This window comes from Buteo buteo, unplaced genomic scaffold, assembly GCF_964188355.1.
Source record: "Buteo buteo unplaced genomic scaffold, bButBut1.hap1.1 HAP1_SCAFFOLD_58, whole genome shotgun sequence".
Taxonomy (NCBI): Eukaryota; Metazoa; Chordata; class Aves; order Accipitriformes; family Accipitridae; genus Buteo; species Buteo buteo.
In genome coordinates this window covers 360,196-387,216 of record NW_027439224.1, presented here as the reverse complement: position 1 = coordinate 387,216, position 27,021 = coordinate 360,196, and the positions used below count along the sequence as shown (strand labels likewise).

The 27,021-nt window shown below is 52.1% G+C and overlaps 2 protein-coding genes across 2 annotated transcripts; both read left to right on the top strand.

Annotated features, from left to right (window-relative positions):
* Nucleotides 1–1,518: 1,518 nt before the first annotated feature.
* LOC142027803 (T-cell activation Rho GTPase-activating protein-like) lies at nt 1,519–3,601 on the top strand. The gene is made up of 6 exons (XM_075022009.1): nt 1,519–1,738; nt 1,972–2,133; nt 2,218–2,327; nt 2,674–2,869; nt 3,097–3,214; nt 3,372–3,601. The coding sequence occupies exons 1-6, from the start codon at nt 1,589–1,591 to the stop codon at nt 3,599–3,601; spliced, it is 966 nt and encodes a 321-aa protein (XP_074878110.1). The 5' UTR covers nt 1,519–1,588.
* A 2,564-nt stretch (nt 3,602–6,165) lies between these two features.
* On the top strand, nt 6,166–26,857 carry LOC142027802 (electroneutral sodium bicarbonate exchanger 1-like). Its single transcript, XM_075022008.1, has 22 exons — nt 6,166–6,176; nt 7,062–7,107; nt 14,488–14,683; nt 15,391–15,537; nt 15,994–16,129; nt 16,345–16,505; nt 17,440–17,625; nt 17,734–17,822; nt 17,955–18,112; nt 18,491–18,578; nt 19,084–19,230; nt 19,388–19,479; nt 19,813–19,987; nt 20,124–20,257; nt 20,800–21,045; nt 21,150–21,255; nt 23,079–23,192; nt 23,531–23,692; nt 24,311–24,562; nt 25,369–25,437; nt 25,979–26,152; nt 26,252–26,857. Exons 1-22 carry the CDS (start codon nt 6,166–6,168, stop codon nt 26,435–26,437), a joined length of 3,075 nt encoding a protein of 1,024 aa, XP_074878109.1. The 3' UTR covers nt 26,438–26,857.
* Nucleotides 26,858–27,021: the final 164 nt, after the last annotated feature.

Below are 27,021 nucleotides of genomic sequence, written 5' to 3'. Positions count from 1 at the left end.
ACGCCATCCTGTGAACGGCCTCTGCCCTGTGTGGAGAGCCTGGGCAGGGAGCGGGAAGCACGCTGGCAGGGAGGGATGGGGGCATTGCCAGGTCCTGCATCCCTTGGTGCCCTTTGGGTCCCCAGAAGAGAAGGGCAAAAGCAGCTGCTCTGGCAGGACACGGGGAGCCAGGGCTTGGGCAGCGTCTCTGTCCTGCCCCACGGGGCTTCGTCCCACTCCGGCGTCCTTCCCCACGGGGCAGGGCTGCACAGGCGCCCGCCTCTGCCCACGGGCTGGGGGGCAGCGGGTCCTGACGCTGGTTCTCCTCTCTTTCTGCAGCTCCCGGGCGCTGAAGGAGCTGTGGGTGGGCACGCTGCTGGGGTAAGCCGCGGGGATGCTGCAGGCACAGCCGGACGGGGGAACACAGCTCCCCAGCTGGGGAGAGGTGCCCTTGCGGCTGCGGGCAGCTCTCGGGCAGAGCTGCCTCACAGGAGAGAAGGGGCAGCTTGGGGCTCAGCCTGCTCTCTCCCTGTCCCTTGCCGGTGCACAGGACACCAGGAGGAGCCAAGAGAGCCCGCGTGACCCGTCTCCCCTCCCTCAGACCCCTGGAGAAGGAGCTGAGCTGCCGCCACACCGTGAGTGTCTCCCCGGTCTGGGCTCTGTCCCCGAGCCCTGGTCCTTAGGCATTGCTGCTCACCTTCCTCCGCTCCTTCTCTCTTGCCCAGTGGAGGACATTCAGCACCAGGAGCCTGGAGAGGCTGATGGAGGGCCAGGCAGAGGTGAGAATGGCTGCCTTTCACCCGTCTCTGGCTGCGCCGGCGTCTGCGGCCAGCGGGGTGAGCTTGTAAGGCAGAGATGGAGGGAGGGAGCGTCCCGCGGTGCCACTCGGGGAGCGTAGAGGGTTGGGGAGCCACCAGGCATGCCAGCACATCCTCGCTGGCGGCGCTGGGGGGAAGCCTGCCGTGTGGGGCAGAGAGCCCAGGAGGGCAGAGGGTCCCAGCTCTGCCGCGCTCAGGCTGCTGGTGCCGGGTGGCAGCTCGCCGGTGGCCCTTTCTGCTGCGGGGCTGCTCTCTAAGCGCAGCCTGCTTCTTGCAGGATCGTCCCAAGCAAGGGCAAAGGCCACCGACAGCCCCATCTATCAAAGCTGGGGGACTTTGCGGCTCACCAGGTGAGTTCTGGAAAGAAGCACATTGTCCTGCAAATGGTTGAGCTGTGCTCACTTGTCCTTTGAGTGTCTCCATGCAGGTGCGGCACCCCAAGGGAGGACGTCACCTGGACGAGCAAGGACACCTGCTGGGCAGCAGCCGCTGGATGTGGTTCTGCGGGGACCCAGAGCCTCTCCTGCTGCCCACAGTTTGGAGGAGGGCAGGGCGAGGGCTCGGACAGGTTGTCCCGGTGGCATGCCGGCTCTCAAGAGCTTCCGAGCTGGCGCCGCTGAGCTGGAGCTGTGGTTCCAGCTGCTGGCTCCCTGCCCATCCTGCCTCAGCCCTCAGCACCGTGCTGCAGGCAGGGCAGGCTCCGGGAGTGCTGGCCCGGCTGTCTCCATTGACACGCTCTTGCTCCATTTTCCTTTTCGGAAGGAGGGAACACCATCAGGAGGAGGAAGAGGATGGGGCTGCCCTGGCCCTTTGCTCATCGGAGGACCCTGGCCGCTGCCCAGGCGCCAGGGCAGGTGGGCTCCGGCTGCAGCAGGGCGCTCTTTGGCCAGCCCCTGGCAGCCCTCTGCGGGGAGGACGGCTCCCTGCCCCGGCCCATCCAGGTAAGCCAGCCTGGGCAGGGGGTCCCCAGCCCTCCCTCCCGCTGCTCCAGAGGGGAGGTGGGTGTCCCCAGGAGCTCCGGGGATGGGGGATTGGGCCCTTCACCCCCAGAAGACGCTTCTGGTGCCAGCCCCCTTTGCGGGGGGCAAGGAGCAGGATCTGGGGCAGTGCTTTGGTCACTGCTGTTGGAAGGCAGCTTCTCAGCCAAGCAACTGTCCTCCTGCCCCTCCTGCAGGAGATGCTGGCTGTCCTGCACAAGGAAGGACCGTCGACAGAAGGGATATTCCGAAGAGCTGCCGGCAGGACAGAGTTTCGTGAGCTGCGGGAGGCCCTGGACCACGGTGCGGATGTCGACCTGGGCAGCCAGCCTGCGCTGCTGCTGGCCGTCATCTTGAAGGTGAGCGCTTCTGACCTGCAGCTGGAAGAGCTCCTGGCTGGCCTGGAGTGTTTAGAGGCTCACCTGGAGCCCCTGGCATTGCAGGACTTCCTCCGAAGCATCCCCGCCAAGCTCCTCGTGACAGACCTCTACGAGGACTGGATGGCAGCGATGCAGAAGAGCGGCAAGGAGGAGAAGGTTGAAGAGCTGAAAGCGTAAGTGTGGGCAGCAGCCTGCCTGTTGAGGAGGGACTGGTAGAGGCCTGGGACTTGCCTGAAAAGGGACGGTCTCCTTAAAAAGCTGTGTCTTCTGACAGCTTGCTTTTGCTGGGGTGGGCTTAGATTTCGGGGGAAAGGGCATGGACAGGGAGCCTTCCCTTGCCTGGGCTTGGGGGAAATGAGGAGCTGGGAAGCAACGCCGTGCTTCCTTCCTGAAGCGCAGGAGCACTGGCCGCTGGCTGAGAGCACCCGGAAAGCTGCGCAACCCACCTGCCTTGGGCAAGCTTCGGGGACGGCTGTGGGCAACATCTGCTCTATTAACGTTGAGTTCCTGTTCCCTCAGGGTGGCCAAGAAGTTGCCTGGAGCCAATCTCGTCCTCCTCAAGCGGCTGCTGGCCCTCCTCCAGCACATCGGCCACAACGCCTCCAGCAGCAGAATGACCGCCAGCAACCTGGCCATCTGCCTTGGGCCAAATCTGCTGAGCCCACCTAACGAGGACGTGCTCCCCCTCGAGGCCATGCTGGCGGTGACTGAGAAGGTGCGCTGTACTGAGCAGCCGGCTGCAGCCTTGCCGGCCCATCCGAGCTTGGCTGCTCAGAGGTCCCTGGCTGCCTCCTCTCTTGAGCGAATGCTGGTGGGGTGGCTGCCTGCAAGAGCAGCCCCACAACCACAGCCTCCTGCGCAGAGGCAAGGGTCGGGAGTGGGAAAGGCTGTGTGATACATTTTCAGGCACCTGGGTTGAGACTGAGGGTTTGATGTGTGCAGGTGAACGTGCTGGTGGCGTTTCTCATTGAAAACTGCGGTGACATCTTTGTGGAGGAGATGGCTGGCCGCTCCTGTCCATCAGCCGGGGAGTCGGCAGCCCCCATGGACAGAGCCACAGGTATGAGGAGGAACTGAGGGCTGTCCCAGGCTGGGGCTTGGGCTACCAGAAACCTCAATGTCGAGAAGACAGCTGGTGTAGGGCTTTGGGTGGGTTTTGCTTTAGGTGTGCTTTACTTCCAAGGAGTCACTTTGCTGCACGTGCTTTTCCTTTCTAGACCTGCATTTGGAAGAGCAAAGTGGCCCTGCAGGCAGAGCAGACAAGGACCACCAGGCAGAAGCCTTGCTGCACACACCACCCGCTTCTCTGCTGGATGTCCTCAAAGAAGCTGGGGGAGACGCGGTGGTGGAGTCCGAAATGTCAGAGGTATGGCAGCTCCATCAGGGGCTACCCTCCTACCCGAGACACGGTATCCCCGTGTTTGCTGAGCTGCCAGAAACGAACTGAGTGTCACACACCCGTGTGAACCCTGTGTTCCAAAGTGAGGCCCTTGGAAGAACGGGCTAATGCAAACCAGCCAGAGGGATCTTCTCTGTAGGGCTAAGGCAGCATTTTGCCAAACAGTCGCCTGCTACTCCAGGGTGTCCCTTGCCACCTGCTGACTCTGACATTTCTGTTGTAGGCACCCGTTGCTTTGGCTCCAGCCACCCCAGGGAGCACAGTAGACTCCCTGGGATGCACAGAAGGACTAAAGAGCGTTTCAGAGGAAAGAAGGTGAAATGAGTCAGCTTTGGGTAAATCAAGAACTGATTCTAGTTGATCCTGGCTTTACCTACCTAATCATACTGGGGGATGGAAAGGTTTGCAGGCTCCCCCCAGGAGAAGGAAAACGGAAAGAAAAGAAAGAGAAAACAGGCCTGGGCAGAGGAGAAGGAATGCCAACGAGAAAAGAAAAGAAGGAAGAGAGAAGGAGATGGGGACTTAAAAGAAGCAGGAAGGTCCAGCAGGTCAGGAAGCCCAGGTGTGTACCAGGCTCTGCTGCCCATCTTTCCCAACTCTCAGCGCTGCTCCAAGTCAGTCCGACCCGCTGGCAAGGGACGGTGCTGCGCGGGGCTTGGAAATAACTCCATGGCCACTCCCCAGGGGCTCCCCATCGAGCCCTGCTGCGTGGCACAGGGGCCCTGTGCATCTGTGCACGCATGCAGGTCTCCAAGTGCATTACCCGTGGGGATAAGGTGCCAGAGCCATCCCCTGGTTGATGCCAGCCATAGCTCTCTCTTCTGGGCTATGAACAATTCCTCGTCAACGGTGTTCCCCAAAGAAAGGGGAACCAAGTCATGCCTATTCCTGCCTTCATGGGTTTATCAGTGCTCTCTGACTCTGTCGTTGTAGGTGCCGTTTCCCTGTTACGGGCTGAAGCCCTGTGACTCCCGGGCCCGCCCCCCGCCGCAGTTGATGTTTGCAATAAAAGGATCTTTTCTCTCTTCTGAGTGTGTCTGCCATACGATATTCTGGACTAGGTAGATGGGGTTTTGTGGTGAGTCCTCGGGGAGGAGTCTGGGATCTTGCCTTGTCCCAGCATCCTTTCCCGCAGGCATCAGGGTTGAGTTCAGGTGCTTTAGGAGTGAAACCAAAGCACAGACTCACACAGGAGGGTGGAGGTTGGAAGGGACCTGTAGAGTTCCTCTGGTCCAACCCGCCTGCTCAAGCAGGCTCACCTAGAGCAGCTTGCCCTGGACAACGTGCCCTTGGGTTTTGAACATCGCCAAGGACGGAGACTCCGCAAACTCGCTGGGCAACCTGTGCCAGTGTTTGACCACCCAGACAGGAAAAAGTTGTTTTCTCATGTGCAGCTGGAGCATATCATGTGTTTTCATTTGTGCCTGTTGCCTCTGGTGCTCTCAGTGGGCACTCTTGAGAAGAGCCTGGCTCCCTCGTCTTCATTCCCTCCCAGCAGATTTAGAGAGATAGATAGATAGCTAAGACACCCCCCCACACACCCCCAGGCTTTCTCTTCTCCCCACGGAAGTGTGCCAGCTTAAAAGCAGCAGGGAAAAGTCGGCTTCCTTGAGGCTCCTTGTTTTGCAGGTGACCTGGAGACGTGAGGTTCCCCTGCCAAGCTGGCCCAGGGAAGAGAGGCGGAGGGCTGGAGGGCACAGCTGGACTCCTGCTCCTGCAACAGCAGGGACTCGCTGGCCAGAAATGGCCCCGAGGACCCCGGCAAGGGGCTGTGCTCAGTGCTGCAGAGGAAGGCGAACCCCCCCGGGACCTGTGCCAATCTGCCCGGGGGAAAAACTCCTTCCTGAGCCCAGCCCTGGTGCCCCGAGCAGGGTCCGGGGAGCTCCTGCGGGGGAGCGCGTTTGGGGTCGGCAGCCAGGGACCTAGAGAGTGGTTTTATGAGTGTGAGTGAATTTGCTTTTGCAATGAGATGTGTACAGGCATTGCCAGGGCCTGGCTTTACTCTGGAAGTGACTGTTGTTAGCTGCTGCAGAATTGAAGAGACTGTGCTATGAACACCACGCCAATTAGGCTGTCTCCAGACCTGAAGCTGCATTAAATCTCGTGCCACACTAGTCTCCTTTTTCCTTTGGAGAAGTAGGCCGAGTCTTTGAAATTCTGCCACATGACTTTATTTTGGGATGAATTGAAATGCAGTTGTTTCTTTAGCTTTGCTTATTAGCATTCTGCTGGAATAGTGTCAGATCCAGGAGGATTAACCTTCCTCCTTGTTTTGTTCTCTGAGTTGATTTTGGAGAGGAAGGCGTGTTGTCTGTCTTGTGGTGTCGTGTGGTGTTCAGAAGATGCTTGAAACGTTGCTCTTGTCTGTGACCGAGCTCTTTCCCTCAGCGTAATCCCTTTGGACAGCACTGCCAGTAGTGTGCGTACGTTTCTGAGCAGCCTGCAGGTGTTTGATCTCCCGATGGTAGAGAGAGCACTGCATTTGTTTGAGTTTGGCAGCCTGTCATCGCGCCTTGCTTTCTTCCATTCTTTCCACCCTCTTCCCCTCATCGCCGCTTCAGCGTCCCTTCCTGAATCGTACTTTTGTGTCCCTGCTGATTCCTGAAGACTTCATGACCACAGCGTAAGTCTTGGGTGGGTGATATCTGTCCTTCTGCTGTGGCGCGCTGTGTAACTCCTTTCATTAACTTCTTCCATATTAAGCAAGGAGAGGGCCTTTCTGAAGAGGAAGGAAAGTTCTCATCTCTGACCGAGTTCTGGCTGGGGCCCCTGAATGTGGAGGATATGAGAGTGGCTGCCTGCCAGACCATATACCAGCGAATACTTGCATGCCGTAATTCCTTACACTCCACCCTATTTCCTTATTTCCAAGTGACACTTGTGCGACATTTGTTTACTTCTTAATGGGTTCAGCTTTTCTTTGAGACCTTCTCTCTCCCTGTGCATTGTATTGTGGGCCGATACCTGGCAATGAACAACTTTTGAGAAGCTGGCTTACAAAAGATGTCGTTAATAGGTGCGAACACAGTTTGATGCAGGCAGTACCCAACTCCCAGCATCACAGGGCCTAGCTCCAATGCTGTGAAGGCCCGTTCCTCTGCAGGTTTGCACTGTGGAGGGGATTGAGAGACACGTCCTGCCGGTTCCTTCTTTTAGTCCCTTGAGCAGAATGGCATTGCGATAGGCTGGAAGAGAGAGGTGCTGGTTTGAGGGCACCTTGTCAAAAACCCCAGTCCTAAAGGTTAGTGAGGACTGACTGAAAAGATCTGATCTCTCATCCTTTGTATCCTCAGATGCACAAAATACAAATGGGCAGAAAATTGAAAAGGAACAGTCCTTGTGGAAGACTGGATGTTTTTTAAGAACAATAAACTGGGAATTCATCTGCCTGCTAAGTATTTTCTCTGTGCAATGGGAATGATGTTTTGTTGTTGTTTAAACTCTTACAAGGAACGTAGCTCTGTTGCTTTTTGGCTGGGGTGGGACTAACTCTCTGTTTGTTTCACAGCGGTCTGGATCTCGACACCACTGAAAGTGCTGTCAAGGAGTTAGAGGTAGGAGATGAAGCAGGTCCACGGGAGCTTAGCTGAATGTTAGGCTGAGCAAATCTTTTGTTTGTTATGGGACGGAGGACGTTTTGTCAAATGCAGCATTTCAAGTGCGAGTAATGGGGAACTTCTCTAGAGAGTACGAGGGTGAAAAAAATGACGTAAATGAAAAGTGTCATCAACAGGCAGCATTAGCGCGAGTAATGCTTTTATCAGAAATACTTCAAAGAAGCTACTGCCTGTTGAAATTGGACAAATGAAAACTCCTATTTGTGGAGCTCGTTGCACTCCGTGCCTTGCTGGTTCCTGTTCAGATTCGTTCTGCAGTAGCACTTTCCCGTGGTTTCGCTCTCAGCCCCAGACCTGACCACTGCTTTGAACTTCTCAGGCTTGACTAGCTGTCAGACCCTCCTAGTTTTTCAGGAGCTGTGGCAGTACTGGTGAGCTAGCTTGATAGCAGCTAATCTAATGCTCAATTGCATGTGCTTTCCTCATAGCTGTGGGAGCCAGGGGACGTTCTTTTAATGACGCCATTACTTTGTGGCCAAGCTCGGTGACAGCTGATGAGTTCTGTTGTTGTCATCTTCTTCCTGAGACAGAAGAAAGCCCCTGCCATTCCCGAGGAAATGAGACCAATATACTGCCTGCTTAAAAATGCTCCTGTTAGTTAAGTTTAAACAAATCTTCAGAGTACAGTAGTAGCATTGTAAATAGTATTGAAGAAAGTGTGCTGATCTTAACTGATACAGAAAATTATTGGTTCTTTTTTTTTTTTCTTTTTCACTTTTGAAAATACTGAAAGGTATTCCTAGAAAAAGTTTCCCCTTTATAAAGCAGGAGTTTGTTGGAGCTGAATTACAGTTCCTTTGTAACTGAATTGGGTCAATATTCTGAAAAAGGGGAATATGTTTATTTTTGAAACAGGTCAATAGTGCATGTGTTGTGCTGGCAAGGAGGAGGCTTCTTAAATGTAGAACTTCTTAAATTTAAAAGCACACCTCCACTCTCCATAGTAATGCTTCCATGTTAATTCAGGGTTAAGATATTCATTCACTTCAGTTTCTGTGAATCTGTTAGGGCAGCATGCTCTGAGGTGATGGGAGGGAGCAGGGGGAAGAAGGGGAAGAGGAAAAGCAAAATATCTGGAACCTGCTCTTCCATGACTCCTGCAAACTGCAATGTTATTTTTTTCCCAAGCCTGAAAACTGTACTTGACAGTGGAATTGTGGCTATCTTGTTAATATTCTTCCTTCCTTTCTTATTTTGGCCTCTCCAGGAAGCAATTCGAGTAATCCTCGGAAATCTTGATGATTTACATCCATTTTCTACAGACCACTTCACTATCTTTCTGTGTACCCTTTCTTTCCTACTTGTAAAAGAAAAGATCCAATGACTTGTATCTGTTGGGCATTGCTTAATTTGACATTCCTGCCTAGTAGTGCGCAGATCTTTAGCTGGAGTACGAGTCCTTTGAGCTTTGCAGTTTTACACTAGCTGAAGATCCTCCTCAGTTGTTGCCTTCACCAGAGAACTGATGTACGTAAAAAGAATGTTTTGCAGTGTTTTCAGATGGCCACCCCTGCGTTCCAAATCTGATTTAGCCAGAGAAAACAAACGTGTATATGTAAAGTCCCAGGAAGCCCACGTAATGCGATTGCAAGGAAAGCTAGTGCGTTGTTTCAAAAGGTTAATAAAACGTAAAGCGCTCCTTACAGGCGCAGCAGTGTTGGCCCACTAGTAGAGAAGACCGCAGTAGTTTTCTTGTAAGGTACATTAGGATTAAACATTGTAGTTGCTGTAGTGTAAAGGGTTAAGAAGAAGTTACTCTCCTGAGGCTGTTGTTGCAGAGAAAAGTAAGTTAGTTGAAGGAGAAGCCTTTTCAGTCCTAAGGTGTGTCAGTTTGTGAATCGGATCAGGCCCTTTGGCATCATCACCTCCCGTGATTCCGAGTGCCCAGGAGTAATGAACACCCACGTGTTTCCGCCTCCAAGGCATTCCCTTCCAGTCTCGGCAGACTGCGTTATTGCCACCCCTGGTCCTAGCAGGCAAGAACGAGGTCATCCTCTTTCCCTGTCAGAAGCTGGTATGTATGAGAGCAACTTATTCCTCTTACTGCCAGGAAGAGAAAGTAGCCCAGAGCATTGTCAGAGAGGAGGCACCCAAACAAACGAAGCCTCGTTGTTGGTTTGCTTCGCTAAAGCGCAGCCAGTTTTGCCTGCGTGCTTGAGGAGGGTTTGATTCCCGAGCTTGTATTTCTAGAACTGGGAAGTCCATCCACCTGCTCAGCCAGCACCGGGCCCTGCGGAGAACTGCAAGCTCAGAGGCCTGGCGTGATGAGTTGTCCTGCAATCTGTGTGTCGGGCTCCTCGCTGTAGCATACCTCTTAGTTAATCACCAGCTGTGGGAGTCCTTGAAGCCAAACTCAAACGAACAATTTCATCCCTTAAAGGAACTGATTGCGTCAGCGTTTCATCTAGGCAAATCTTGGGCTCCATCTCTGGTCCTCAGGATGTTAGTTTCTGCTAGCAAATGGAGTAAAAGTATTCATGTTACCTGTTTCTTCCTGAGATCAGAGGCACGTAAGGAGACTGCTGCCTGGCGTCACCCATTCTTGCACGCATGAGCTCCTAGGTGTGCGAACTGCACCCCCAGGAAGGAACGTCTGTAACTGTGGCGTTTGTCATGTCAATTATCTTTTGTCCTCCCATTTTGAACTGTGAAGTGAATGTAATGACGCTACTCCTGTGAATCCTAGTCCTTTTCAGTTTTTAAAAAAATTACTTTTTAGTTAGGAAAGCTGATGAGGTTTTATTCACAGGGTTGGGAGCGCCTGGCATGTTGTTTCTTGCGGGAAGATGTCAGGACTGAAGCCAGATACAGTTAAGGAAACACAATGCTATTAATGCAAGCAACTGATGGGAGAGTGTCACCTGGGTGAGTGTTTCTTGTAATGTGTTACTAGCGCTTTTTCACCAAGTTCATACGGACAGATTGTAGGTGCTCCCTTCTGCATATACGTTCAGTGTGGTATGACTTTTGAAGCTTTACAAGAGGACTCCTGCTCCTTTGAAATGTTAGTGCTATGTTCTTAAGTCTTATTGTTGTTCTCAGATGTCAGTAAATGGGAGAGAGTATCGAAGATGAGATTCAAACATGAGAATGTCCACCTCGTGCCTTATCCCTACATTTGCACGATGTATCTAGAACTCGGCTCTATTTCAGCACGGCGTATCTTGTGGTAATTCACTATGGTTATGTTTGGATAATGTCTGGAAACATCTATGATCTATGTCTTGCTTTTCCCTTTCCCTTCCTCCACTGTGTCTTTGAATGAGAGGGAGCAAAACTGCGTGCGGTATGGCTGTACCATGGATTTGAAATAGAGCATAGCAATGTGTTCTCTTTTGTCCTGTATTGCTTTTTTTGAAAATGTCTGGAATTTCTCTTTGCCTTTTCACCCACTGCTGACTCTTCAGCTAGTATTTTTATGAAGCAATGCCCAGTGGCTCCCAGCCTTCATTCTTGAATGTCGGTAACTAGGCTGGAGCCAGCACATATATATATGGAACATGTGTTTTTCTTCCTTATGCTTGACTACATTTGTTGACGTTGAATTTCACGCTCTTTGTTTCTGTTTTCCTAAAGAAAGAATGCATTTGTTTTTCTAAATAATGATAGTAATAATGGTAATAATGTCTTTTGTATAATTAGCAAATGTTGTCACCTCCCTAGTGTCTCATTTTCCAGGTTTTCTATGAATTCCCTGAAGAGCCTCAGGCCCCAGCTGAGACCTCTGTGGGACTCTGCATTGAACCTCCTCTGTTGTGAAAACTGAGGTTTTTTTCTTACTGTTTCCTGTTCTGATGATTGGTCCCTGGGAAAGGCTGCTGCTGGTCTGTCTTGTGAGCACTTAGTAGATATTCTGGTCTCCCTTATCAAATGGACAAGTAGTCCAAAGCAATTGTCCCCATCCCACTGGCTTGTGTTATTCACAGCCAGGAATTCTGAAAGAGCTGTATTTGCAGTTCTTCGGTTTCAAGATATCATATGCAAGTCCAGCATTGTTTCTAAGTCATTTATCTTGTTCTCAGGACGTGTGGTGCAATGCAAAAAAGTACTATAAAGTTGGTTAAAGAAAGTCCAGTCACCAAATATTCACCAGATTTTACAATACCTCTGTTACAGGTAAAGAAGTAAACAAGGGCAGTGATGAGCTTTTAAGTTGCGTGTGTGGTTCTCTTTTGTGTGTTGTTTTTTTTTTTAAAAAAAAGTGATATTCCAAGTAGTCTGGAGAAGCAGAAGATATATCTAGGCAATGCTGTAGTTGTCCTGTTTCTGGGTGTCAGTCAGGCAGTGTAAGGTGGGAGTGAATTCTCACCTAGAACCATCCAAGTTGAGGGAAACCTTCCTGTCAATTCCAGCGGACTTTGAATGAAGTCCTGCCTGAGGACGTGAGAGCCGTGCTGGCTTCAGTTAAATGTGTTTTCGCCAAGTCTGAGCTGAGCTGTCAAATGGTTTCTTCGCTGTGAGAGTCTGTATGAGGTCAATAGTGCTGAATAATGAAGTAGTTTCCTAAGTGCTGCATGTGTCGAAAACAACCAAGTTAAGCTTCTTTGGAAAGTAATTGTTTAGTGAGATCTCAGGGTGGGTTTGTTTTCAATACAGGTAAGTGTCTGAAGATGGAGTGAATTAGTGAAGGTGTCCTGTCCAAATTCCCCCCGAGGAAATCCCGCTCTCTCTGCTAGCATTACGTTCCTGCTAATGATGTTCCTAGGCCCTCCTCTAAAAATGGAGCCAATAGGATGTCCTGGGAAGCAGTAGTTCTTCTTTAAAACTGTTGAGCATAATTCTCTGGATGGCCTCTCAGTGCTTACCTTCTGTTTGAATAAGGCAGCTAATCTTTTATTCCTGAGTCATTTTTTGGTTTTGGTTGTATAAGCCTGGACAATGTTGCGAAACACAGATGTATATTAAGTCTGACTTTTGTTCTAAAATAGAAAAGTCAAAATCAAATTTTATCAATACCAAGTTTGCAATGTTTTGAAGGTCAAGAGAAGAAAAGAAGTGTCAGATAGTGCTGCAGTGGAAGAAATGGTGAAGAGGAGAAGAGTGGAAGTCGGAGCGGAGGCCTCATGCCCACAGTCGGGTGTGGGCAGGTCAGTTGACTACAAAATAGTCTTCTGGGGCACATATCGATGTTTTTGATGTCTCTTGCACCTTCCTTGTATTTCATTCCTGTGTAACCCTTTGGCCCATTTGTCGTCTTCCTTCTCTTCCCTAGGTGACAGAATCTAAGCAGCATTGCCCACGTTTGGGGAAAAGTTGTCCTGTGCTTTCAGGTTCCCATGCCGTTAACTAAAGCTCTTCCCCTCTCACTCCTTTGTGTTAACGTTACCTGCAGAATCACAGCGGGATGAGAACTGGGCGGCTCAACAAAGCGGTGCACTGGCTTGCACACCTGAGGCAGGGATGACAAGGGAGGAACTGGGAAGAGTTTCCTAGCTGCCTCCCAGCCTGCTCCTCTGAGTCGGCTGATGACTGCTGCCTCTCGGCTTGAGGCAGAGATCTCTGTCTGTGGCTTTCACAGAACCGTTGAGGTTTTCGGGACCTTTGATATCATTGAGTCCAAGCCCTCCTGCTCAAGCAGGGTCACCCAGAGCAGGTTGCCCAGGACGTGTCCCCTCAGGTTTTGAGTGGACTCCAAGGGTGGAGACACCACAACTTCTGTGGGCAACCGGTTGCAGTGCTCGACCACAGTTGCAGTCAGAAAGTTTTTCTTGTGTTCAGCTTTAATTTCATGTTTTGCAGTTTGTGCCCTTTGCCTCTTGTCCTGCCAGAAGGCGCTGCTGAGAAGAGCCCGGTTCCCTCTTCTTCATTCCCTCCCATCAGATGTACATGGATAAGAGCTCCCTGAGCCTTCTCCAGGCTGAAGGGTCCCAGCTCTCCCAGCCTCTCCGCATATGAAAAGTGCTCCAGTCCCTTCGTCACCTTTGTGGCCCTTTGCTGGGCTCGCCCCAGTGAGTCCCAGTCTTGTCCTGGGGAGCCCAGTCTGGACAGAGCACACAGACTGGCCCCAGCAGCCCTGAGCAGAGGGGAAATGATCCCCCCAGGCCTTGCTTTCTCATTCAGTGCTGTCTGTAGGTACATGCATAAATTTGCATGTCTGAGCAGCCTCTCAGGCTGTTGTTGCTGGAAGGGTCTTTCATTCCGTCTAGCTGGCGCTCTAGGCTTTCACCTGTCTCCTGCCTTGCTGCTCTTTCTTCTTGAGCTCTTGGGCTATTTCTCACGGAATGTTAAGTGGTTAAAACGTAACACAAGACATGGTTATTCAAATGCATTTGTCTCTTGTTTCTCTGTGCAGCCTGATGAATATCATGGCACTAAATGACTCATTGTTATTCCTTGTATTGCAGATAACTAATTCTTGTTCCTCAGATGCAGCTGTCCTAGGCGGGTAGTATGTTTCACCGGAACTGTTGACCCAGGTGGAAAAAACAGTCTTCTCGGTTCTAGCTAGCAGCCAGGATAAACTACTGTGTAGCAGGGTTTTTTTCTGAATCTACCCATTGATCCAATAAGATATTCTTTTTCCCTACCGTATTTGTGCCTCCTGTTATCCTCAGGATGCTAGAGCTTCAGCTCTACTGTTAGAAAGAAAAAGAGAGAAAACATGATGCTGCTAGTGGGCTTTGCTTCTCAGGAGGGTGAACGAGCCTGTGAAGGGTTTTCCTTCTGCACACTTTTGAGCCTGACACCTCTCATGCAGGAAGTTTCTCTGTTCTGGAGAGTTTTTGCTCCAAGCAGAGCTGGCTTCTCCCCAGGCACTAAGTTTTCCAAGCGGGAAGGCTCTAGGGGTGCATGGCTTTAAGTAGCTGCCTGGATCCGCATCATAGCTTGTGATTTCACAATGGTCCCTATTGTGTCTCTGGAGTTGGTGCACACTGGGTGCCACTTAGCTCCTCCCGTGAGGGCTACTCCATCAGTCCCTGGGGAATCGGGCCCCCTGACTGACCTGGAGGTTCAGTTGTCCCCGAAACCCAGTGACTGACGTGAGGATGAACCCAAACGGGGGTTACAAAATGACACTTCTGGAAGAGTTACAGGTAGCACGGCCGGGGCTCAAAAGTGCAGTTTTGTGGGTTGGGGTTGGTTTTTTTCCAGTTTGGAAATCACTTTTTTAGACAGGAACCTCAAGAACAAAGCAGGAGGTGGGTTTTTTTGGTCTGAAACACTCATCCCTCTCCTGCTGTATTAAAGACGTCCAGACTCTCGTGGTATACAGTAGAGGTGATGTTATGGGCTGTTTTATTTGCGTATGGGAAGGAAAACCTCCTACAAGTCCGTGGTTTTAGGGCTGTGCCTGAAGGAGGAGGAGGCGGCACGTAGAGGCGTGATGGCTCGTGGACTCGCGTGGACGCAGGGGTGGGTGATGGCTGGGAGGACGTAAGGGAGCTCTCCACCCCCAGCCCCAACTTTTCCCTTCTTGTCGTTGCTAAACAGAGACATGACGAGGAGGCAGTGATTGACCGGGGAAGAAGGAGCAACACTGTCAGTGTTCGCTATGAGGAGGAGGAGTTGGAAGGTGAGTCTCTGCTGAGATCCTGGGAGAGGAGCCACCAGCCCAGCGCGTTTTCCCATTGCACAAAGTCTCTCCTGTGTGCCTTGTCGGGTGTCACATCATGTGCAGCAAAACGTGCCGCGCTTCTCAATGAAGCAGCACAGTTATTGTCACGTTTTTTACTATTACGGCTTTTTAAACGGAGGGAAAAAGCCCCCCGGGAGGCCACGGTGTGAGTTGTAGCCACAGGGCTCGATAATTCACGGCTTTTTTTCTCGCAGAGGCTGCTCCTGGCTTGGAGAGGTCAGGAGAATCATTTCAGGGCTGCAGACGCGGGGCTGTGATTTTCTTTTTTTGTTCTGGAGTTCATTACGATGGGACTGATTTGATCGTCTCTTGTCGCCTCGTGCCATACAGAGATTTTGAAAATAATTAGCTTGTGTTGCTGCTTAATGAGCAAGTCTGAGTGTTGTCCAGCCGAAGCTGGAATTTGAGAAGAGGTCCAATACTTTGGGGGCACTTTTAGATGACCCAGAGCCAACACTTGTTGTTGCTGTGTTGTTGCAAAGCTCGAGTAAAATAGGCTTGGAAAAAAGGAGGTCCAGTGAAAATAACATTCAGGGAAGCTGGCGTTGCTCCTGGGATATATAACCGTGGCTTAGCAAGGCACCGGCCACCTCAACCATTGCCGCAATGCCGAGAGTGCTGCAAAAACCGCTGCTTTTTCGCAGGCCACCGGACCCTGTACGTGGGCGCGCGGATGCCACTGGTTAGGCAGAGCCACCGGCATCACCGACGCCACAGCCAGAAGCATCGGGAAGGGGAACGGGAGAAGGACTCTGCCCCGATGGAGCAGGGCTACCACTGTAAGTCCCACCGCGGCATTTGCTAAACTCCTGGGGGCAACGTGGGCGCTGGGGCCTTCTGCAAGCAGGTCCCCGTGGCTAGTTTGAGTGAGTTGCTGTTCTTCCGAGGGAAAGTGGCCGTATTGAGCAACACCCTCTTTTTCCCAAGTTTTCTTTTTTTTTGTTGTTTTTTTTTGTTTGTGTTTTTTTTAATGCAGTTAAATGCATAATGGGTTTAGGCTCGTCTTCCTTAGAGGGATCCTGGCTTTAAAAATGGCAATGTGGGGAAGGAAAGCAGCCCATCCTCACGCAGAGGTGGACTAGATGCTTCTCCTTCTCCACGGCTCTGTGCAAGCCCAGACAGATGCAGAGGAGAGGGGCCAGCCCAGTGTTTATGGCTGCACTGGTGCTGATGGCCACTTTGCACGTGAGCGTGACGAGCTGTGTTCAGGCGCAGTAACGGGATGGGTCTTTGCCTTCTGCCCCCAGGCTCCCCGTCCCAGCGGGTGCAGTTCATTCTCAGGAGCAAGGAGGACGAGCAGCACCTCTCTCACCACTTGTTCTCCGAGCTGGATGAGATCTGTGTAAAAGAGGGCCGAGATGGCGAGTGGAAGGAAACGGCAAGGTAAATCCCTGCTGCTTGGCTGCGGTGGGAGAGGAGTCCCTGCACCGGCAGCGCCCGTGGGCTCTGCTTTCTCCTCTCCAGGATGCGAAGCTTTTGCAGCTGCAGGTGGCGGCACGAGGAGCCTTCTCCTCTTGCCACCCCGTGGCTCTGTCAAAGGGGTTGCAGAGCTGGGGCTGTTTTCTTGCAATGGGGCTGATCGCACCCGATGTCCGCAGGTGGCTGAAGTTTGAGGAGGACGTGGAAGATGGCGGCGAGCGCTGGAGCAAGCCCTACGTTGGCACGCTGTCCTTGCACAGCCTCTCCGAGCTGAGGAGCTGCATCAGCAACGGGTCGGTGCTGCTGGACATTTGTGCCAACAGCATCGAAGAGATTGCAGGTACCATGGGCGCTGCATCCCTCCGGGAACAGCCGAGCTCAGCTCGCCACGGTGCTCTTCACTCCCAAATCAAACCCTGCCCCAATGGCACGTCCTTTTCCAGAAGTGCCACTGTGTTTTTCTCATGAGCTGTTTTTGGATGTAGACTGGGCATGCAACAGTCGCACCGTTTTTTTATTCCAATGCGGGGTCCTTTTGAAAGCAGTTTGTGGGGTTGGAGAAGCCACTAGAGAATATTCTGCAGCCAAAAAGGAGCGTGTGTCAGGGCTTAGCAGGCTGCTCTTAGAAATACAGAGTCTGCGTAAGAGCTGAACCTCCTTAAAGGAACTATTTCTTACAAGCTGTTTCCTCACATTCTTTTTTTTGCTTTTGCCTTAAGATCCAGCATGTAAGAGTTTTAAGGCAGAGTTTATCTGGCGATGACCAAGCAGTGTATTTCTGTGGGGAAGATACTTGAAGTTAATTGCAAAAGCCGCTTTGGAGAAGTTATCTTTGACTGGCGGCAGGTCTCCATTCAGCCCTTTCAAGGGCTGGAGAAGTCGGAGCCGTTCTTAGCACGTTTCTCCCTGGGCTCGGCAAATTGCACTCGATCAGCACGGGAAGCTCTGGGAACGTCTGTGCTATAGATCGCTTATAATTTGGGTGAACGTGTAGAGTCAGAAAGGCCAGGTCGGGCAAGAAAATTGTGTCATTTAGAATGGGAAATATTTATCTTAGCGGAATGATGAATAAGCACTTGGATGCCATGTTTCTTAGCAGAAGAAAATTCTCGTTTTGGCTGCAAAGGCTGAACATTATTAAAAGGCCTTGCTATGCAAGGCTGAGCCGGCATTAGGGTGCAGCCTGTGTGGCACAGCCTTCCCTGGGGGCTTTGGGGGTCGGGACTTGTTGGGGTTTCTGCTCTGATGGCTTTGTTTCCCTTTGCCATCCTCAGATACGATCCTGGCCCAGCAAGAACAGTCCACGGAGTTTGACGAGCACGTGCGGGCGCAAGTTCGAGAAGTCCTTTTGAGGAAGCACCACCATCAGAACGAGAAGACAACCAACCTTCTGCCCGCTGTCTGCTCGTTTGCTGATGTGAGCAAGAGGCAGTCAGACCTGCACCTCCTCTACAAGCCAGGTGAGGCTTTCTGCAGGGCTGTGGCCCCATTAGACTTGTCCGGGCAAAGGAGAAGCGTCCCAGTTGCTCCTCGTCCATCTTTCTGAGTGTCTTTCTTTTTCCTACCAGCCCAAACAATCACCTCTTGTCCTTCTCCCACCGCTGCAGAAGCTAAAGATGGGGTGAACCCTGAGAGCAGAGCAACGGATTTAAGCAAGGTGAGACACTCGTAGCTTTCTCACGCCTTTAGGGCCAGATTTGCTCTTGCAAACTTGGCTGGAGAGTGTGCTGCAGAGCGCTGTGGGCTTTGCTTTTGGGGTAATTGCCTGAAAATCGCTTGTCGTGCCCAGGCGGAGCTGCACTTCATGAAGAAAATTCCCACCGGGGCTGAAGCATCCAACGTGCTCGTAGGAGAGCTGGATTTCCTTCACCAGCCCATCGTGGCATTTGTCCGCCTGAGCCCGGCTGTCCGCCTCTCGGGCATGACGGAAGTTCCCATCCCAACAAGGTGCGAATGAGAAGCGCAAATTTTTTCCGTAAAAAAGACACCCAACCAAAGATCGAGTTGCAGGCATCAGTTTGGTGTCCCAAGGGAACAAGGCGAGTGGGAGGGGGAGCAAGCACGTTTCCCCCACCCACATCTCCTCGCCTTCGTTTCTCCATTCCCTGCTGTAGCTTTTAAACCCATCGGCCAATTGTAATGAAAGTTGGCCCCCAAATGAAATTTGCCGTCGGTTTTGAAGAATTTCAAATTCATCGTGGCGTCGCTGAGCCTACGTGTCCCGTCTTGAGCCACGCTCCGGGCTGGGAGCTGCCAGGGCTTTCCTTGGGTGCTCTTGGAGCAAGGACACCTTCTTCTCTCTCTCATTTTGTTTTTCTTGCCCAGGTTCCTGTTTGTTTTGCTTGGACCAGAAGGAAAAGCCCATCAGTACCATGAGATCGGCAGGTCCATGGCCACTATCATGACAGATGAGGTGCGACAAGATGAGATAGCTCCGGGTCATTTTTGCCTTTCTTCAGCTCTCCCTGTCTCTGAAGTAGTGAGGAAGAGGATTTGCTGTCCCAGCTGCCCGCAGCTCTCCAAATAGCCCAGCCCTCTTTCTCACCCCGAAGCGAACACGCAGATTTGCATCACCCCACATCCTGGAGGCTGAAATCCCACCCGGGGTGCATCCTGTATCTCATCCTTCTTGCCGGGGTCCCCAGCACGCTGTCCCCAGTGGTGGCATTGCCAGGGCCAGTCAAACTTCTCTTGCTCTTTAAGCAGAAGGGTATGGTGTGCCATGGGGGACGGGGGCCTCGTGGGGGAGATGATTACAAATGCCCTGACGCACAGATTTTTCCTTTTGGGGGAGTATTTCCTGCCCTTTCCAGCAGGAAATTTTGGGGAAAAAGCCTTGCGTTTAGCCAAGAGCTTATTGCACTGGTTAGGACCTCCGAGCTGGGTTGTCCTCTCACCAGGTTGTCTTCTCTTGGCAGGTTTTCCGTGACGTTGCCTATAAAGCCAAGAACGGGGCTGACCTCGTGGCTGGCATCGACGAGTTTCTGGATCAGGTCACGGTCTTGCCGCCAGGAGAGTGGGATCCATCGATCCGAATCGAGCCCCCGAAAAACGTCCCTTCGCAGGTGGGAGGCGCGAGGGGGATGGGCAGGACGGCTGGGGATGCTGTTCAGGGGCCCAAATTCACAAGGTCCCACTCTGACACAGTCACAGAGCCAGACCAGAAGCAAAACAAGCCAGCGGTTACAAGTCCATAGCTTTATCTTACTTCCATTTTAACAGGAAAAAAGGAAGATGCCAGGAGCTCTTGACGACAGTGCTTCTCACAGCACGCTGGAGAAACACAGTGGCCCTGAACTGCAGCGGACGGGAAGGTGGGAGCTTTAATAGTTTGGGTTTTTTTTCTGTTTGCTTCTCAAATCTGAGCATGCACCCTCCCTTCTAGCAGGTCTTTGGGGTTAGCTGGTTCAACGAAGGGGCTCCGCATTGCCAGCTTGGTCCCCTGGGCTGGGCAGGGGGGAGATCTGGGCAGCTGGGCTCAGCCCCAGCCATCACCATTGCACGCAGGTTTCCTTGATTTGGGAGGAAGGAGAGTGCTTCTTTTTAGCCACGAAAGTGACTCCGTGCTTCTGATTGCCCTTCTGCAGCAAAGCAAAGTCACCATGTTCCTCCAAGAGAACAGACTCTCTTCTTTTTCCTTCCTGCAGGCTCTTTGGAGGTTTGACCCTGGACGTGAAGCGGAAAGCCCCGTGGTTCTGGAGCGACTTCCGGGATGGTCTGAGCCTGCAGTGCCTGGCGTCCTTCCTCTTCCTCTACTGTGCCTGCATGTCCCCTGTCATCACCTTTGGGGGACTGCTGGGGGAGGCGACCAATGGCCAGATAGTGAGCACGTCTCTCTGTTGGGGGGCATGGGGGAGGATAAAAGTCAGGCCAAAGTCCTCGCTGCAGTGAATCGGCTTTGGTTTTTGTTTCTCCCTAACGATTTATTTACTCACGGCTGCCTCTCTTCCCCGGACAGAGTGCCATGGAGTCGCTGCTGGGCGCGTCCATGGCCGGCGTGGTGTATTGCCTCTTTGCCGGCCAACCTCTCACCATCCTCGGCAGCACCGGACCCGTCCTCGTGTTTGAGAAGATCCTCTACAAATTCTGCAAGTAAGGCTGGCTGCCGCAGCTGGGTGCTGCGAGAGCCTTCAGAAGGGGGCAGTGATGGAGAAAAGATGCTTTGCTTTGCTTTTCTGTTTCTTAGGGGTAGTTGCTAGATTTTAGTGACAGTCCTTTTGTTGCTATGGCTTTGATGGGAGATAAACCACCCTTATTGCCATAAGGTTTATCATTAAGCCCCAGCTTGCTGGCAGCAGGTGACTGGGTGCAAACCCAGCTGGTTTCAGTGTCAGGGCATCAGGGTGATGTGGGAGAACACCACCTGGCCCAAGAGGGACCTGACCTCAAGCAGCCTCCAAGGTGTTAACACAAGATCCTTGTTCAACAGTGGTAACTAAATAATTGGCCTCTCCTCCTGTGGGTCTACACCCTGCACCACAGCCCCGAGGCTCTCTGTAGTAGTACATGGAAACTGCATTTCCCATCCGCAGCCTTGACACGCTCCAGAATTGCTCCCTGTTTTCCCCGAAGGCAGGCATGTCTCAGGGCCTCTTGCTGGCCTTTGCAGCCTTTGTTTCATTTTGCTTTCCCAGGGAGTACACGCTCTCCTATCTGTCTCTGCGGGCGTGCATTGGGCTGTGGACCGCCTTCTTGTGCATAGTGCTGGTGGCCACCGATGCCAGCTGTTTGGTGTGCTACGTCACCCGCTTCACGGAAGAAGCCTTTGCCTCCCTCATCTGCATCATCTTCATCTACGAGGCTCTGGAGAAGCTGAGTCACCTGCGAGACACCTACCCTGTGCACATGCACAGCAAGCTGGACTTCCTCACCAGCTACTAGTGGGTTTTTTTCCCCCTGAGAAAGCTGCTGCCCCTTGGCAGGAGCTGCGGGCTGCACCTCCATCGCCTTTCTCTTACCCCTGTCTTGGCTTCTCTCCTCCCAGCTGTAAGTGTGAGGCACCGACCCATCCCAGCAACGAAACGCTGCGTTTCTGGGCGAGCAACGGGATCAACGTGTCTGGCATCGCCTGGGAAAACCTCACGGTGACCGTAAGTGCCCCGAGCCACTGCTTCCTCGCGCCGCGGCCACGGGGTCCAGGGGCATTTGCATGGTGCAAAAGTCAGAGCCCTTCAGGGAATGATGGGCTTCAAACTGTGCTAGTGCTGCTCGGAAAAGTCCTTGCTTAAATCTAGCGTGTGGTTTGTTAAAACCGCTTGGTCCTCGGGAGGAGAGTCCACCTTGTCCCAGTCTACCTGGTCCCCAACGTTGTGGGTAGGTAGCAAGTGTCCCCCTCAAGCCTGTTGCCGGACAGTATTTCTGACTGGGAGGAAGGTTAAGTAGTGGGTGGTTTGATTATTGTAGAAGTTGTAGGTAGGACTTAAGTTCATGCTTGAAAGGTAGTAATTGGCCTCCTTAATGGGTTCCTAGTAACTCTGGGCCTTGCTTTCTCGTTCAGTGCTGTCTGTAGGTACATGCATAAATTTGCATGTCTGAGCAGCCTCTCAGGCTGTTGTTGCTGGAAGCAGAGCCCGGGCCTAGGGCGGCAGGCTCTTATGGTGGCCTTCATCCCCTCTTGGCCAGGTTCTGCGAGCCCTCCCCTGGGAAGGGACGATTTGTCTCTTCTCCTCCTTTCCTATCATGGTTGTCTTTAGCCCTCCTTCCCTCTTCCCTCTCTCTCTCTCCCCAAGAGTTTCCAGTGTTTCCTTCCCCTCTGGTGTCTTCTTTAGCCACGATTGCTCGAATGGCAGGCAGAGGATGTGCCGAGGGTGCGTGGTATGGTGTCCCCTCACATCTCGTTTCTCCGCTCTATAGTTCGATGTGTCACTTGTTCAGCTGCTGCTGCTCATTACATATAAATCTCCATTGGCAGGAGCAGTTAGAGGGTCGTGGATCTTGGACCAAGATCCTCAAAACCCCCTAGCTACGCGAGGTTTCCCTGCCGCACGTGCACTGCCTTTGTGTCCTGACGCTCTGTTTCTCCAGGAATGTCGGCATTTGCGTGGGGAGTTTCAAGGACCTGCCTGTGGACGCGACGGCCCCTACACGCCTGATGTGTTCCTCTGGTGCTGCATCCTCTTCTTCGCCACCTTTGCCCTGTCAAGCTTCTTGAAGAAGTTTAAAACCAGCCGCTACTTTCCAACCAGAGTAAGTAGAAGATGGTGGCCAGCGTCCATCTCCACACTCGTTTCCCAAAATGGCTTTCCTGGAGCACTAAGCAGTATTAGCCCCGCCATGGTCAAGCTGGGAAACGTTGGCCTTGCAGGCCAAGCTCTCCAAGAGCTTGGATGTCCCGCACTCATTTCCGTGAGTGCAAAATCATCGTAGCATTTCCCACCTGCCTCGCGATCTGCCCCAGATTGAAGATTTTTGGGGTTTGATTTTTTTTAATTTTTTTTTTTTTCCCCCTCCTCAGGTAGTAGGAAGTCAGGTTTCCCAAAGTTTTGGGGGTTGGGGTTGTGGGTTTTTTTCCCTACCTTCTGCGCATTATGTGCTCGAGCGGAAAGTAGATTCGAATGAGGAGGTTCCTTTTGAGGACTAAAGGATGCCTCAGTGCCTTGTTGCCGTTGTAGCTGTGAGTGTAGCTGTAGTGGCAGACATCTCTTTTCTTATTTTTAATATTATTATTATTATTTTTAGGTTTTGACTTAAACCAACCCTTGTCCGCCTAATTAAGCTTTTTTTATTATCTGACACCAGATCTCACGGGGACAAACACAGCAACAGTATCTAAGCAAGGGATCAGGCTGCATGTGCTCAGAGGGGTGGTGGGATTTGGTTAACCAGCCTGAATGTTGTGGATGTCCGCAACTCTTGCATCTCACGTTACGGCCCTGTTTGCCATGCCCCTTTCACCTCTGGTTTCTCGCCCCAGGTACGGTCCACGGTGAGCGACTTTGCTGTTTTCCTCACCATCGCCATCATGGTGCTCCTTGACTTTGTGGTTGGGATCCCATCGCCAAAGCTCCAGGTCCCCCACACGTTCAAGGTAATGGGGTGTTTTGGCACGTGGGGGTGCCACAAGGTGATGCCGGGGCAGGGCAGGGCTGAGTCTGGAGGAGATGCTGGTGGTGTGACCATCTCCTCTTCCACCTCCAAGTGCCTTGCTTCCTCCTGGCAACGAGAAGATGGCCCCAAAACTAGATACCTACAGGAGAAGTACCTAGAGGTGCTTGCAAAGAGGAGACTGGCACTGCTGAAGCCCACGGGAGAGGGGGACATGAAGCCAGGGCTGGGAGGTGCTCTGACACAGGGAGGGAGGGGAAAAGGAAAGCCAGTGGAGTGCCTGGGCTGGGAGACGATGCTGATGTGTGGGCTTTGTTGCAGCCTACCAGAGACGACCGCGGGTGGTTCATCAACCCCATAGGACCCAACCCTTGGTGGACGGTGTTGGCTGCGCTCGTCCCAGCTCTGCTCTGCACCATCTTGATATTCATGGACCAGCAGATCAGTGCCGTTATTGTGAACAGGAAGGAGCACAAGCTGAAGGTAAGGGCCTGCGAGAGATGACCCCGGCCCCAGCCCCTTCTGGGCTGCAGGTCTGGGGAGAAGCTCTTATTGCCGATGCTTTCTGAAGGCATTGGTTTGGGACAAGGTCAGGCTGCGTGGCAGGATGCTCTCCTGGATTAACGATGATGCAGGGAGCAAGTGACAGGGCAGTTCAGATGAGCAACCTTTTGGAGGAGCAAATTAATCTTGGAGCAATATGGAAGCGCGTTTTTGTTTTGAAACGGCAGCGGCAGCAGGTGCGGGGAATGCATTGTTTTGATGCGCTGCCAGGGATAACTCAGAGTCACACATTCCTCGCAAGTGGTAGAATTTTCTTTGTGAGTGAAAAAAACGGTTTGGTGGTTTTGGGTTGTGGGTGGGTTTTTTTTGGAGAAGTATGTATCGCACAAGCTCCCCATATCCCTTGTGTCTGAACTCCTGCCAGATTTTCATGCCAGGTGCTTGTGCAAAGCCTGCGTACACCCTTACTTGCTTCCATTTCTTGTTTTAAATTCTGAAGAAGTTGACCTGTGCTCGAGCAGGGTTTGAGTCTGACTTGCGACGTTATCCTTGCTCTTGTGCTATGGGATGCTCTGTTTCTTGTTTTCCTGCCTGCAGAAAGGATGCGGGTACCACCTGGACCTTTTCGTGGTGGCCGTGATGCTGGGGGTGTGCTCGGTGATGGGGCTGCCCTGGTTTGTGGCTGCGACCGTCCTGTCCATCACCCACGTGAATAGCCTCAAAGTAGAGTCTGACTGCTCAGCTCCAGGAGAACAACCCAAGTTTCTGGGGATACGAGAGCAGAGAGTCACTGGCTTGCTGATCTTTGGGCTCATGGGCTGCTCCGTCTTCTTCACTTCCGTGTTAAAGGTGAGAGGAAAATGCAAACCACCCGACAACCGCGAGCTTGTTGGAGGTTACAGAAAAACAGTCCCCTCTCTGCAGGCCTGAGTAGTTAGTTGTGGAGCGGAGGAGGAGGGGGTGATCCCAACCCTTGGGGCTTGACCCACGGTGGGAACCAGCCTCGGTTAGGCTTTGCAGCCCTTCGGGCCCCCGTTTGGTGTGCTCGAGGCAAGCGAGCAACGCAACTGCTTGAATTTTCGGGTGTCTTTCAGGCCCGCCCATGTTTATGGGTTACAGCTGAGCATATTCAGACCAGCACGTCTGCTCTCTTTCAAACAGGCAGCCCTTTACGGGCTGCAATTTGCTCCCCAAATGCCCCGGAGCAGCTGTTCCCAGGAGCTAAACACACTGAGGTCATCCCCGTGGGCTTCCTTGCACGTTCCTCCCACAAAGTAATCTCGTCTCTAGGCTAAAAGGAGGCCTGTGGCCTTTGCCTGTTGCCCCAAGATTAGGCAGAAGTGTTTTTCTACCGCCACAGAATGCGGCATAGGGTAGCACGGGTGAAATCGCCTATTTTCCTCCAACCTTTCTGGAAAATAGGAGTATTCTGAGGAGAGGTAACTCCAAAGTTCAGCCTAAAGCAGAGCCTTAGCTCACTCGTGCGCACAAAATCTTTAATGGTTAAAACCTGACCCATCTGTAAGCCTGAATGGAAGCTGGAAGGCTTCAAGCAATTTTAGGCAGTGCCTGTGGAAGAGGGTGGTAATACTGAAAATGCAATATGGAGAAAGAAACGATTGCATTCTTTTTTTTTTTTCTCTTTTCCCCCCCAGTTTATACCAATGCCTGTGCTTTATGGCGTCTTTCTCTACATGGGTGTGTCGTCGCTCAGAGGAATTCAGGTACGGACTCTTTTACAGCGTGCGGCATGTCGTTTCCCTGGTATTTTGTCTCCGTAGCAGCAGGGAAAAAAGCAGTGGCATGGGAAAAACTTCTTGCAGAGCAAGCAATGAAACTCTTTTGTGTAAGAAAAAGATTGGTGGAGGCACAGGAGGTATATAGGGCTGGGAGGACCAGGCAAGTTCAGCGCTCTCTGTTTCAGGGTTTAGGGCAGGTCAGTGTTTGGTTACGTGAAAGCGGGGGAATTCAGTGCAAAGGGAAGGCAGTTTCTGCCACTGGTGGAAATCCTCGCTGGGGGATTCAGTGGGCCGAGAAATGCTAATAATGGAATGGCACGGAATAGTTGCCGTTTGGTGGGCAGCTCTCAGGGGCAAGCCGGTTGATAGATGGAGCGAAGGGAAAATGGGTGCTGCTCCCAGGAGGAACGCGGTGGGATCCAGGATTTCTGACGGCAAGCGAGATGCTGCAAACCGCCTCCACGTCTCGAGAGGGCCAGAAACTTGCCGCAGTCCCAAGGCGGCAACTTTCCCTTTTATTTTGCAGTTCTTTGATCGCTTGAAGCTGTTTTGGATGCCAGCGAAACACCAGCCGGATTTCATCTACCTGCGGCACGTGCCCTTGCAAAAGGTGCATTTGTTCACGGTGATCCAGCTGACCTGCCTCGTCCTGCTCTGGACCATCAAGGTGTCCCGTGCCGCCATCATCTTTCCCATGATGGTAAGAGCTGCCGCCGCTCAGCAGCGGGGTGTTTGCAGCGTTGGAGTGAGAGGTGGCATCGTCTCTGAGCTCACCGCATCTTCCCTCTTATTCGTGAAGGTTTTGGCTCTCGTCTTTGTCCGGAAAGCGATGGATTTCTGCTTCTCAAAGCGCGAGCTCAGCTTTCTGGATGACCTTATGCCAGAAAGGAAGAAGAAGTTGGACAATGCCAGAAATGAAGCCAGAGAAGAAGAAGAGGTAAGGCTTGCTGGGTCCTCGGGGCTGGACACCTCCGTCGGGCTGTGAGGTTGCCTGTTTCTCTTACAGCTTGTCTGGAAACGTTGGGGGAAGATCAGCACTCAATCGAAATAGATCCCAATAGCCTGGATCCCACGTTGTAACCTTTGTTTCCTCAAGTAGCAGTGAGCTGAACGCTTGAATACAGGTGTAATTTTTAAAACGAGTCGTTTTTCACAAAGGTCATTATCATTACGATGATTATTATTAGAAGGTGCTGCTGCTGCTGCTGGCAAGATTTGCTCATAATCGTGTTTTGAACACCCAATCCCCCTGCCCCAAAACCTTTGGAGTGAACGGTTTCTACCCTGCTGCACTAATACCTATAGCTGCCAAGGGGCAGAAGGGGAGGGCAGACTGCTAACTTTGTGCTGGGCATTCAGCTTATCTCCACTTTGACCAAAGACAGAGAACGTGATTTGTCCCTTTTTTACCTCAGGAGTCCAGGAGGGCGATGGAAGCTGCTGCTGCTGCAAGTTCAGTTCAGCTGAACGTGGGGAAGACCAGTGACATGGATATCCCAAAGCAAGGCAGTGACAGGTAAAGCCCCACCAAGCGCTAGGACCCCTGGCAAGATTAGCTTGAAGGGGTTT

What these genes read in the sequence shown, in the direction of transcription:
- LOC142027803 (XM_075022009.1), top strand. Translation starts at nt 1,589, where the DNA reads ATGGGGCTGCCCTGGCCCTTTGCTCATCGGAGGACCCTGGCCGCTGCC. An exon ending in CCCTGCCCCGGCCCATCCAG is followed by an intron (nt 1,739 to 1,971) that starts GTAAGCCAGCCT and finishes CCCCTCCTGCAG; the next exon opens with GAGATGCTGGCTGTCCTGCA. An exon ending in TGCTGGCGGTGACTGAGAAG is followed by an intron (nt 2,870 to 3,096) that starts GTGCGCTGTACT and finishes TGATGTGTGCAG; the next exon opens with GTGAACGTGCTGGTGGCGTT.
- LOC142027802 (XM_075022008.1), top strand. An exon ending in CTACCACTGTAAGTCCCACC is followed by an intron (nt 15,538 to 15,993) that starts GCGGCATTTGCT and finishes TTCTGCCCCCAG; the next exon opens with GCTCCCCGTCCCAGCGGGTG. An exon ending in GGGAAAACCTCACGGTGACC is followed by an intron (nt 21,256 to 23,078) that starts GTAAGTGCCCCG and finishes TTCTCGCCCCAG; the next exon opens with GTACGGTCCACGGTGAGCGA.